General features: G+C 36.9%; 1 protein-coding gene across 2 annotated transcripts; it reads right to left on the bottom strand.

Moving 5' to 3' along the window:
- Positions 1 to 2,964: 2,964 nt before the first annotated feature.
- CLK1 (CDC like kinase 1) lies at positions 2,965 to 11,609 on the bottom strand. 2 transcript variants are annotated; one of them, XM_015820799.1, is made up of 13 exons: positions 11,498 to 11,609; positions 9,410 to 9,555; positions 8,931 to 9,153; positions 7,819 to 7,909; positions 7,432 to 7,498; positions 6,651 to 6,767; positions 6,280 to 6,446; positions 5,757 to 5,851; positions 5,542 to 5,671; positions 4,914 to 4,996; positions 4,404 to 4,483; positions 3,446 to 3,536; positions 2,965 to 3,247 (listed from the first exon to the last, which is right to left on the bottom strand). In XM_015820799.1, exons 2-13 carry the CDS (start codon positions 9,553 to 9,555, stop codon positions 3,092 to 3,094), a joined length of 1,446 nt encoding a protein of 481 aa, XP_015676285.1. In that variant the 5' UTR covers positions 11,498 to 11,609; the 3' UTR covers positions 2,965 to 3,091. The 2 variants fall into 2 exon arrangements, with proteins under 2 accessions (XP_015676285.1, XP_015676284.1); XM_015820798.1 differs by lacking the exon at positions 11,498 to 11,609 and adding an exon at positions 10,847 to 10,865.
- Positions 11,610 to 12,639: the final 1,030 nt, after the last annotated feature.

Here is a 12,639-nt window from a genome sequence, read left to right as displayed (position 1 = left end):
TTTGGATCCTGAGCTTGTCTTCTGGGGTGTTGACTATTCCTGCCAACTTAGTGTCATCTGCAAATTTGATGAGTTCCCCTTCTATTCCCTCATCTAAGTCATTAAGAAAGATATTGAAGAATACTTATCTCCTTCCATGTAGGTATAAGGACTACCTGTTGAGTAATTTATCAGCCAGTTACAAATCCACCTGGTGGTGATGCTGTCTATCCCACATTTTTCTGCCTTACCTAGAAGTAGGTTGTGGTCTTTGTTGAATGCCTTGCTGAAGTCTAAATATACCACGTCCACAGCATTTCGCTGATCTACTAATTCAGTCACTTTGTCAAAGAATGAAATAAGATTAGTTTGGCATGATCTGTTTTTAACAAACCCGTGCGGCTACTAGTTATAACTTTGTTTCTAGATGCTCACAGATGTTTTTTGATTATTTTTTCCAGTATCTTTCCAGGTATTGATGTTAGGCTGATTGATCTGTAGTTTCCTGGGTTTTTCTTTTTTTTTCTTTTTTGAAGATGGGAACTACATTAGCTCTTTTCCAATCTTCTGGTAGTTCCCCTGTGCTCCCAAGATTTTTTAAAGGTATGATACAATAGTTCTGAGATAACATCTGCCAGCTCCTTCAGAACTCTGGGATGTAATCTGTCAGGTCCCAATGATTTATATTCATCAAGGTCAGTCAGGTGTTCTCTTACCATTTTATTTTAATTTTTATCCAACGTTTAGAATTTTTTGGGGTTATATCTCCCAAATTAACAAACTGATACATTGCCCTCTAGTTAATTTTTTTGTTGTGGAACAGATATCCTTGCTACAAGTGGATGAGTAGCCAGAGACGTGGAACAAGGTCAGAGAGAAGGGCTATACAGGTGGAGAGCACTTACCCAAACAACTTGGACTTCCCTGCTGGCTTCCCCATTGACTTTGCCTGTGGCAAGCTATCAAGGAATGCTGCAAATTACAATCGTGACTGCTGCAGTCATTGTGAATGCAAGCCGGATGCCAAGGGTGCAGATCAGTCACCTAACCAAGCAAGTTGCTGGGATGACTGAAACCTGTTCACTGCTGTTGTAACTGGTTGCTGCTGAACGAGTGGTCATTAATCGAGGATGCCTTCACAGAATTAGGTGGCAGTAAAAAGTTTTGACATTAAATTACCAAGCTCTAGGTGACTCAGATCATGGAATATTTGTGATATATATATATCAACAATGGGAAAATGGTGTGATCAAAACTGGTTTCCCTTTAGATTGAAGTTGTCTTTTATCTTGCGAGGCAATCAAAACCCAGATATGCAAAAGGGGGGCAGGGGCTTCAGTTACTATTCGTATTTGCCATTTTGCCATTGTTAACCCTATTGATATCCCTGCTAGACTACAAATGTATGAATGCATGATATCTGGGTAAGGTTTAATATGTAATATAAAATCTGAAAGAGAGCTTCTATAAATTTAGAGTGGAAGATGGTTAATAGAAAACATGGAAATATTGACATAGTTTTCATAAAAAATGTACTAAATCAGATCAATGTTTTGCAAGATAAAAATATATTTTGTTTTGAAGACAAAATTATAGTTCCTAAAGCAGATTCCTGCTTTTGAATATATACTTCTCTCATTTCATATACATTTAATTTTACCATCCTGTAGGCTTTATTACATTTTACTAGCATAGCATAGAAAATAACCTTGACTTTGTTACAACTAGTCACCATTTTTAAGAGTGGAGTTCTTTATGGCTGTATACAAAATAGAACATAGGACTGTACACAAAACTGAAATGTCATTCATTCCATTGCATAAAATTTGGAACAGCCAAAAAATGCTGTTGATACAGACGCATTTTTAAAATGCTTTAACTATGCAGAACACTGCTCTCATAATAAAAATCCATTCATTTATTTCTTTCAACTCCCCATGATTATTGTTGAGAATTGTAATTGCCAATACATAACAATGTCTAGGTTGGAACAGGTTACCATTGGTCTGTAAAAAGCATACTGAGTTCTTAAATGTGCTTAAAGATTGATGTTCCAACAAAAATGGAGGAAATATTTAAAATTCTTACAGGAAACAATGGAAATAACATACTGAGCCTATCTGGGACAACATTCAGAACATCAAAAATGGGCATTTCATACTCAGATCATTCTGAGTTAAGGATGTGTAACACATCCTTGCTGGAAACATAAATGAGAGAACACTTTGTAGCGTCTAGTACACCCGTTCTGCATTTTTAGTTTATCATTTTTTTAAAAAAAAAAATCAGGAGAGAAGTTAGTATAGCGCAGTGGTGGCGAACCTATGGCACAGGTGCCAGAGAGGCAGCACGCGGAGCCCTCTCTGGGCACGTGCCATCGCCCCAGCACACGTCTCTAAAAGTTTGCCATCACTGGCCTAAGGCCAGCCAGCCTGGAGCCGCCATTGGGGAGCCCACCATCCCACCCACCAGAGACCCCTGGATCTCCCCCAACCCTGCCTGGCTCCCACAGGTGCCCCTCCCCATAAGCAACATCAATCTGCCTTGACTACTGCAGCCACCCGTCCAGTGGCCATGCCCACTGTAGCTGTACCCGAGTGGGCCACACCCACCCAGCGATACATAAGTGGGTTTTGGGTTGCAGTTTGGGCACTCGGTCTCTAAAAGGTTTGCCATCACTGGTATAGAGAATATGGTACATGAGTCAGTGCAGCTAAGGTTTTCAAAAAGAAGTAAACAAGCCAATTCATGCATATGAAGTATCTTCAGGAACAAGCTTACTGAAATCTAATTAGACTAAACAAACCATACACAGATTTGCTGCTTTTATGAGACAGGAAATACAGAAGACATTTTTGAATTGTGAGAGATGGGGAGGTCCCTATAGTTTATATTTCTTTCCTAGATCCAAAAGAAAATTGAAACTTTAACCACCCATGTCACCACAGATTACATGCAATATTAAGAAAATGCCTGAACACCAAGTGTTGCCAAATGTTTTATTTTAAGAGCTATCTTAACAGACTAAAAGCAAGACAATATCAAAAAATAAATTTACAGAATTACAAAATAAATATTCCAAAGATGTTTTTTCTTTTCAATGACAGAATCTTTAAAAATCTCGTCTCATCTTCTTTCTTAATGGAAAAAAGAAAGGATGCTCCAAAGCGTCAGTAAGTGTGATTCGTCTGGCAGGGTCATATTCTAACATTTTCTGAATAAGATCAAATAGATTCTCATGGTCAGAATTGTGACACTGCATAAATTCCTGTGGGTGGAAAAAGAGAACTAATTAGCACTTCAGAGAAAATGGAGTAGAGCAGGCATGTCAAACTGCCGGCCGGATGTGTCACCAAAACCGCGCCCACCCCATTGCCCGACAATGGGAAAAAGTCACGATGTCACGCAACATCACGAGTTTGACATGCCTGGAGTAGAGGAAGCTTAGTCAAGTAGATTATTTTACCTTCAGTGGCTTGCAACGCCTTGAAACATATCTGCCAGCAGAACTGGATTCATCCCAATCCAAATTATCATGCCGGAAGTATTTGCGTTTTCTGTTATAAATGAAGTTAAGATTGAAATTACTTAAAGGCAGCTTTAGCAATGGCAAATCTAGCATAAAGCCTTCCTTGTAACTGCTTTGGCATAACTCAGATCACAAATCAAATATTTTTATTTTTTTAAAAGGTTATTTACACATTCCCCACATTCATATTTATATCAGATGGTGCACACCATTTAAAAACATGTTAGTGCGAGTGAAACATCTATCCTGAAAGCATCTTTTGGGAGGCTTCAATGGTTGTTTCAAAGGCTCTCTTGTTACTTTGCATGGACAATTTCCCCCAGCAACTCCCAATACAATGAATGTACAAACAAACCTTGAATGCTTTGCACAATATCATTAGCCACATAAAACAAACAAGTTTAATTTTCCTCTGAAATTAACAATAGTACACCATCCCAGTATATTCTCCCATTAGTTATCACAATAAAAATGTTTTTATTTCATTATAAAAAATTAAAGGCAGAACAGTATCTTGCAGATGAAATCAGCACCAACACCAAGCTCTAAGACATGATCAAACGACAAATAGCTGATGTATACAATTATTAATTAGGGCCACAATATGAGACATTCTGCCATGTAATGTCTATATGATAAAATGCAAATAGTAATTAACATAAGGAGCATTGTACCTACTAATTTTAAATAATTCTAGATTTTACAATGTATTCTCACAGAGCCATACAATTTACTTCAAGGTTTCTACTAAAGAGAACCTGTGCCAGATTTAAAATACCTTTATTGCTTCAGATTACTAATTTTTTTAAAAAAAAATGTAAGCTAACAGTTAAGAAGAAACACACAAATACTGATAGTACTCAGAAGAGGAAGAAAAAAAACCCTAAACATTTACCTGGTCTTTTGAATCATATGAGTTGGTAATGGTCCTAGTATCTTCTCCATCATAGCCAGATGTTCTTTGCTGTCATGTGTCTAAAGGGAAAAAAACAATTCTTGAAAATTTTAGAAAAACAACATACAGTGAATACAAAATGTGCTGCAAAATATGTGTGGAAGGGAGAAAACAAACTAAAATTATTTTTAAATACTCCTATTGAAGTGTTTTATAGGCAATGGATTTCAAAAAAGTGTGGCATCTGAAGCCCCAGGATGGAATCGACATTTTGTCTTCTAGACAAGTTCTCCAGTTTTAGATGTGACATCCTGGGCTCCCATAAATAGTGCTATTACAGCCCTATTGCCTTTATCTATATTGAAATTACACACTTCCATTGACTTCCATTCTTATTTTACTTTGAATTACTAATCACATAATACTTTAAATTAAAAGTGTAAATCTTTTTAAAAAAACTTCCTAATAATTATCACTACCTCTACAATATATGCCTCTGTAGTCACGTACCGGAAATATTGTAAATCCAAGGTAATATTCAATAAGAATACAGCCAATACTCCAGACATCACATGGTTGTGACCATCCCAAAGCTGCAGCAAATATATATATAAAATGAATTGTGCAGACTATAAATACTATAAAGACTTTCAAATTATAAATACTTCTGATAATTAAGGGTTTTCTTGAAATGGGAAAGTTGCCCTCCTGCCCCCAACCATCGCAGCCTTTCTTTCCCTCTTTCCAGCTACTGCTATCCGAGAACAGCAAATCTCATAGACCTGCATTCTCCAAGCCTCCCTTTTCAAATCTCCCCCTGCTCTCCCAACACAATATACTCAACTGACTGGCACTCTACCATCATCTTCCCAGCATCTTCCCTCCCCCCAATTGATGATATCTTTCACATGTTCAACCCTGAACTTCTGCTGGATCAAAACAGGGGTTTTTACTTGGTGTTTCACTCCTTGCACTGACCATAGTGTGTTTGGACACGGATTCGTCCCTCTCAAACAACCTGAGAGATTTTAGCAAGTCTAGAGTATATCATAAATTAATTTCGAAGTTTGCAACCTACCCGACATATGAAAATATAAATATTGAAAATTTTTGTACTAGTATATGCACGTTATCTCACCCAATATGACTTCAGGAGCTCTGTAATGCCTTGTAGATACAAGAGTACTATGATGTTCATAATCATATGTTGCACTTCCAAAATCTACAACTTTGATCTCTGGATGTTTCAATGTGCGTTCACCATGTTTCTGAAATGTAGCATAAGATTATTAGGCACAAGCAGTAAGAACCAGTTATGAAAGCAATTATTAAATATTAAGAAATAAAATTTACCAGTTGAGGGTTATATTCTTCTGTATATTCAGAATTCACAAATAATATGTTTTCAGGCTTCAAATCTGTATGGGTCAGCTTGTTTGAATGCAAGACTGTAAAGAATCCAAATTTGAAAGTAGTTCTATTTTAGCTTAAAACATCTTTAAATATCAATGTTTACAGCCTAAAAATATTTTAATTAAAGAATATTTTGCATTTATTTGCCTTGAGATTGCTAAAAAGACAAATTAATACAGAGATCCCCAACCTTTCTTGGTTGGCGGACTGGAGGGGAAAGGGAGAGGGAAGCATTTTATACGGGCACACACAAACAGGGCTGCAAACATGCGTGTGATGCAAACGGGGCGATGCTAGCACTCACGACCGCTAGCCCTGCCCCATTTTCACCGTGCGACACTCCGTTTAGGCTGCGCAGCTGTTTTTGCTGTGCAGCCGTGGTGCACACAGGCCAGCCTGTCCCGCAGCCCAGTAGTGGGCTGTAGCCCACAGGTTGGGGACCCCTGGCTTAATACATACTTACAATTTACAGATTTGCAAATCTGATAAGATATTTTTCTGATATGGTCCAGACAGAAAGGCAGAAAACGATTTTCTTTAAGGAAGTCATAGGTACTGAGTCCTAGCAGTTCAAATACAATGCAAATATGGCCATGATGATCAAACCACTCCAACATCTGGACACAGTGACTGTAAATGCAATAAGGTTACTCAGAAGGCATCATTAAATAAAAGCATAAAATCAGTTGAGAAATTTGTAAGTTCAATTGAAAGTAAAATGTCAATGATTACAGAGGAACTAGTAGACAAGGGAATATAATCACTTTTGGAGAGGGGGAGGGAGGGAGGGGGGAGACATGCACACGTTCAATTTTAACTGCATCATATACTTACAATGTGTTACTAGGATCTGACACATTTAAGTGCTTCAACACTTGTATTTCTGACCGAGCTGCTTCTGAGTATCTGTCAACGTTTTTTACAATTTTGACAGCTACATGTTTACCTCCCCTAAAAGAGAAAGTTTTGAAGTGTCACTAATATAATCACAGAAATAATGAGGTTTTCTCACAATGAATGACAATTGTTTTACAATACAGTTGCGCAAAAATTACGTTTTAAAAATATCTCCAGAGAGTGATTTTAATTATTTTAGAACATTATATATATGATATATTAAAATATGCACATTTCCTGAATGTCAATGAGATTCTTAAAACAAAGTAAAATGACAAATTGTGCATTTCAGGCAGAATTGTTAAAAACAAACTATTTTTTTAAAAAAAATCTATGTACTTCAAAGTAACTACAATTCACCCATTTTTATTACATTGCTGTTTACATAATGTTTGCAGATTCCTGGAAAACCACTGACTACAGATATGCTAAGTATTTTCATGGAAGAATCCCCACATACATGCACACTACTATGGATTACGAACAGGCCTCTAATAAGGGGGGGGGCATTTTCAAAAGGCGTTTCTTAACAATCTTAACAGAAAAGCTGGTATCTCAGACATTTAGACTTTATATATTTTAGGCTTTCAATATCAATAGTATTTTTTTTCAGCTGACACATGAAAAACGTCTAATCACAAGAAAAGGGAAAGCAGAAATGACGTTATGTATAATCTGAGATTTAGAAAACTCTGAGTAGCATCATTAAAAAACTTACATTTTGTGGTCAATACACTTTACTACTTTTCCAAAAGCACCTTCACCCAGAGTAGTGATAATTTCATCTAAAACAGATGGGAGGCAATCAGTTATATAAATAATGACATATTTTCATTATTCAATACACCATGCTATGCCGCTATGTAAAAAGTATAACTAGACAACTTTAAATATTTAATCGGTCAAGTCTTCAAGACAGTTATGTCTATCTTGTTCAGCTGTTTACTATACAGGAAGTTTCAATTAAGTTTAACTCTATATAAAAAGAACCCCCCCGAAAGAAAAACAAAACAAAACACGTAACAAAAGAAACGCAAAAAAATTCCTGACTTATCTAAAAGAAATTATTCTATCTTGAAAGTAAGTTGTGAAAAATATTCTATACATCTTGCATTTAGTACGTCTCCACTCTGACAGATCAGGTGACCCTCCTCATCATCCTCTACACTCCTGGATCTTTTCCTTCGGTGACTCCTCTGGTAACGGCAAGTGCGCGGCACCAACATCATCCAGCCAATCAATATACCCGAGTGAATTCAGGGCAGAATACGAAATTCATTCAGCAGGGAGATATTCAGGCATTCAGATACGCGCCAGGCCACAAACGGTTGGCAGGAACAATTTCAAATTCCCCAGAATTTCACAGGGCACATAGTTTAGGTTACAGGAAAAAAACATGGCAAGGAACAGATTTTCAGATAAGGTACTTCAAGTGGCAAGGTAACAACAAATAATATATATATGCTTATAAAATATGGTTCACTAGAAGAATTAAGTATTTTAAAATTGCAAATAAATATTCTTCAGTTTAACGTTGTCATACATCAAGTGTTGGCATGTACTGACCTATAAAGTAACCTTTTGGGTAAATAATCTCAAGAAGTTAAAATACATTTTGCATATTACACCTAATTAGGGCAATTAAATTTCATCACAAAAACCTCTACTATTTCTAATTAAAGAGCTCTAAGGAACCCCTAATTTCTATTCATCCAGTAATTATTATTCAAGAGGTTCAACATCTGCTTTGACAGATGCATGTCAGATGATAAGCAGTGGAAAAAAACCAATGTAGACCAAGTCTCTCAATCGTTCCATTAATAAAGAGGCAAATTTTATCCTTGAATATCAATTTGCCTAATGGGGCGGATCTGCCTAAAGGCACCTATTTTAACATCACCAATGAAACCTAAGAGGCCCTAGAATAGTAAAGAGTTGTGTTTTCTCTTCACCAATTATCCTTACAGGAAAACACAATGTAACAGCAGTTCAGTATATAAATTAATCAGATATTTTAAAAGCTGATCAGTAAAATGTTATACAGGATAACAAATCGTCCTTGAAAAATAGGTCTTCAAGTTGCTACAATGTATTCCCATTTTGGAACACATCTAGTAGAAAAAAAACCCCAATTTTGCTAGAATGTATCCTCATTCATTTGTGATTATTTAAAAGAATACCTATAACCATGTTCCAGGTGTTTTAAATTATACATACCGTGTCTGTATGGTATGATTTATTATGAGCCTTGCATTTTCTTTTGTAACTGCTTCTGCCACTCTGACCAGATGACTTGCTACTATGGTTGTGATAATCATTCTCATGGACCCTGCAATGGTCCCTGGTTTCAGACAAGTGACTACAGTTGCTTCTGTATTCTTCAACGTAGCACCGTTCATGATCACCTCTTTCATGGAAGGAGTTGGTATCTTTATAAGTGCTAGAGTGGATAAAATTCATAAAACTCCTTGTAATGCAAAACTATACATTGCAGATATGTCCAATTTTAAGAACACAAACTGATAATTAAACATGAGGTCATTTTAATACTAAAAACCAGGATTTCAGATATAGAAAATCAAGAATTGTTCTTGTATTTTGGATTTTAACTCCTATAAATTATCATTAATCATCTGATAAAATTTAACATTACCTACATTTTCACTGAATGAGAACTGAGAAAGAAAGTAACTTACCTATCACACGTTAGAGTCTGATCATATTTGCAGCGTTTGTATTCATATGTACTGTGAGATTCTCTTTTTCTTTTATGCTGGTTTTGGGGATCCCAACATTGTTTTTCATCCCAGTTAGCATATTGACTTTGTCTAGAATACCTCATCTGAAATAGATTAAGTACATATCACATATATTATCGCATATATCAATATGGTTTAGAAAAAAGTTTTGGAATATTTTCTAATTAACCCATCCCTATTTTTCTTAGAAATAAAAAAAGCTCATGTGATCTTCCTTTTCAGTTGACAAAATATTGAACTCAGCAAAATGCACAATGAGAAAAACCTTTATTTCCATATCAGTGATTCTTAGCACATTCATAAATCAGAATGTATAAAAAAACCAGATAGAAGAGCTCTTTCAAAAGGTCTAAATAGCAAATGAAATAAATATAGCATGCAAGTCTTTGAGAAAAATTAATACCAGCTCCAATTAACATTGCCCATTTTATCTGCTTTTAATATATTCTAAGAAACCTGGTTGAAGAAGTTAAGGCCATAATGTAATCAACAAAAGAAATGAAATACCAAATTTGAAAGAAGCAATTTTGCAGGAGATTCTAAAATATTTAAAACACATGGACTGAAAATTTCTATATCAAGCTCAACATAAAAAGCAAACGTCATGAATACATTTGTCCCAAGTATCTCTCATTATTTTGTTCTATACAAGAAATAATATAAATGTAAAAACACCATCTTCAATGTGGGCAACAATAAAATAAAACCATCATGCTAAATTAGCTACATCAGTGTGAACCTTGGTTAGTTTTTTGACACTGGCATGTGGACTCAGTCTTACTTCATTAATGATTTAATGTCTGGTAAAATCCAGAAAATGAACAGATCAAACATTTCATGTGAAGAGTCACTTTAAAAAAAAGCCTAATATGTGGACCCTAATTCCTCAGAGATAACATTTCACTGATATCAACAAAAAAATTCTCCTTAGGAGACAACACTCAATAGTAGTTACTATTCTCAAAAAGATCATGACTCCAAAATCACCCAGCTACATTGTTTTTAGAACAACTGGCATAAGCCAGTTTGCCTCTTAAAATCAATCTCTCAGAATGGCAAGAAATACTGGTAATAAATTTAAAAACAGAACTTATTTGGCCATGGCAGTAAAAGCTCTGCATCATTCTCCCTGGAATGATTTAACAGGCTCCATCTCTTCCTCTTTCAGACTGAAAATCTTTTACTAGCAGCCATTTTTCCCCCTGTAATTTCAACTGCATTTTAGTTTTTTGCTGCTATTCTTAGTCCCCGGTAACAATTTTAGTGTCTATTTCCATGTCACCTCGTATTATCTTGTATATAAAAAAAAAAAAAAAAAAACCAAACTCAAAGCTTTCTTCTTCCGTATTTCCTGATTTCGTATCTTTAACTCACCTCCATCATAAACTATCAGCCACGGAATCTTCAAATAGGACGGCATCATCGAGATATTCTCCTGATTACTTTTAAATCACGTTAATGTTTCCTACTCGTCCTTTACCTCATACTCAATATCGCTTACAGCTTACATTACAATAATCGTACATCACATACACAGAATATTATTATGCAGTTTTACTCAGAGGTTCGGATCAGAAAACCTTTTAAAGACTATGTAATTGTGTAATGCGTAGCCAGCACGCAATAAAAAGGCAAATCCATTTTACAGTGACAACGCCCTCTCTCTCTCTCTCTCTCTCTGTGTGTGTGTATAAATTAAATAAAAATTCTGCCCCTTCGTTAAAGGCGAAACATAACTGCAACCGGGACTGTTTTTCTCTCAGGCCTTCAAGGCCGCAGTCGGACCGCGACAGGTCGCGGCCCTTTACTTAGCCTTTACGAAGAGGCAGAAGCTTCCGACACTGTGAATCGGCTCGGCTTCCACACACAAGAGACTAATGAGATCTCCACGAAGAAAAAAACTAACAAGGTCCCCGCGTCTCCCGCCCGTTCAACAAACGACCCCGCTCATCCCAATATTACGAGAACAAATTATCTCATGCCGAACACCCCTAACTTTGGTGTTTTGGTATCACCCAAACTTACTTTTCCTTTCGGAACCGCTCTCCGGTCACAGGCGTCTATCAACACGTTACAGCTCTTCAACGACTATCCGCCATTACAAGATCCTCGCCGTAACAAAATGGCGCCAGGCAAGAATGTTCTAGATAAAAAGGGGATCGTAAAGAACGCGTATGCGCAAACATAAACCCGCCCTCTGCGTCACGAGCCAACAATCAACGAGAGGCTTTAAAAAAAAAAACACCACAGCGCGTGCGCAAGTCAGTACTGCGCGAGTAGTTTGGGGGCGTGGCATCTTGGAGTTGGAGCAGACGGTAATGGAATGTTTCGGTGTCGAAAGTATAGATTAGGATCTTCGACCTGATGGATTCTGCTATTCCTGTTTGCATTATGCAATTTATCTTGCAGCTCATCCGAAGACTGCTAAAAGAATTACGGGTAGAACCTTCCTAGTACGGGTCCGCGCTTAATTAAGTTTCTCATCAAGAAACGCTCAAATGCAAAACTGCTTTTGATCTTAAATCATTCTCAACACACGTGGCCGGGTGCATTGCAGCGCCCTCACTACTGTTCAAGGAACCTCTTGAACAATAGGTAACGAGTTATGTCAGGTGGAGACATCCTGGGGATTAAGGGTTTGGGAGTAGGTAAAACTCAACCTGATACTGGTCTAGAACACACATACACATACAAAACACCCGCCTTTCATGTTAGTACCTTTAACTACTGAGCATCCCACACAATCATACAGTTTAGAGCAGGGGTGTCCAAACTTTTTTCAAAGAGGGCCAGATTGGATGAAGTGAACGTGCTGGAGGGCCGAACATTTTTCCGAACATTCTTTGAACCATTACAATTAAATGCAAAATGAATTATTTTATGCCTCTTTCCTCTCCCTCTCTTTCCTCTTTCTCTCTCTCTCTCTTTCCTTTCCCTTTCCTCTCCCCTCTCTCTCTCCTCTCCCCCTCTTTCTCTTTCCTCTCTTTCTCCTTTCTTTCCTCTTTTCTTCTCTTTCCTCTTTCCTTCCTTTCTCTTTCCTTTCTCTCTTTCCTCTCTCTTTCCTTTATTTCTCTTTCCTCTTTCTCTTCTCTTTCCTCTTTCTTTCCTCTCTCTTTTCTCAATCTTTTTTCTTTCCTCTTTTTCTCTTTCCTCTCCCCCTCGCTTTC

This window comes from Protobothrops mucrosquamatus, unplaced genomic scaffold, assembly GCF_001527695.2.
Source record: "Protobothrops mucrosquamatus isolate PMUCROS unplaced genomic scaffold, P.Mucros_1.0 scaffold1184, whole genome shotgun sequence".
Lineage (NCBI taxonomy): Eukaryota > Metazoa > Chordata > Lepidosauria > Squamata > Viperidae > Protobothrops > Protobothrops mucrosquamatus.
This window is presented reverse-complemented; position numbering and strand designations above follow the sequence as displayed.

Excerpts from the sequence above, each read along its gene's own strand:
- CLK1 (XM_015820798.1), bottom strand. Across the intron at positions 7,499-7,818 it reads AGACGTACTAAATGCAAGAT|ATGAAATTATCACTACTCTG; the intron begins GTATAGAATATT and ends CATCTGTTTTAG. Across the intron at positions 4,484-4,913 it reads TTGGATTTACAATATTTCCG|ACACATGACAGCAAAGAACA; the intron begins GTACGTGACTAC and ends TTTTCCCTTTAG.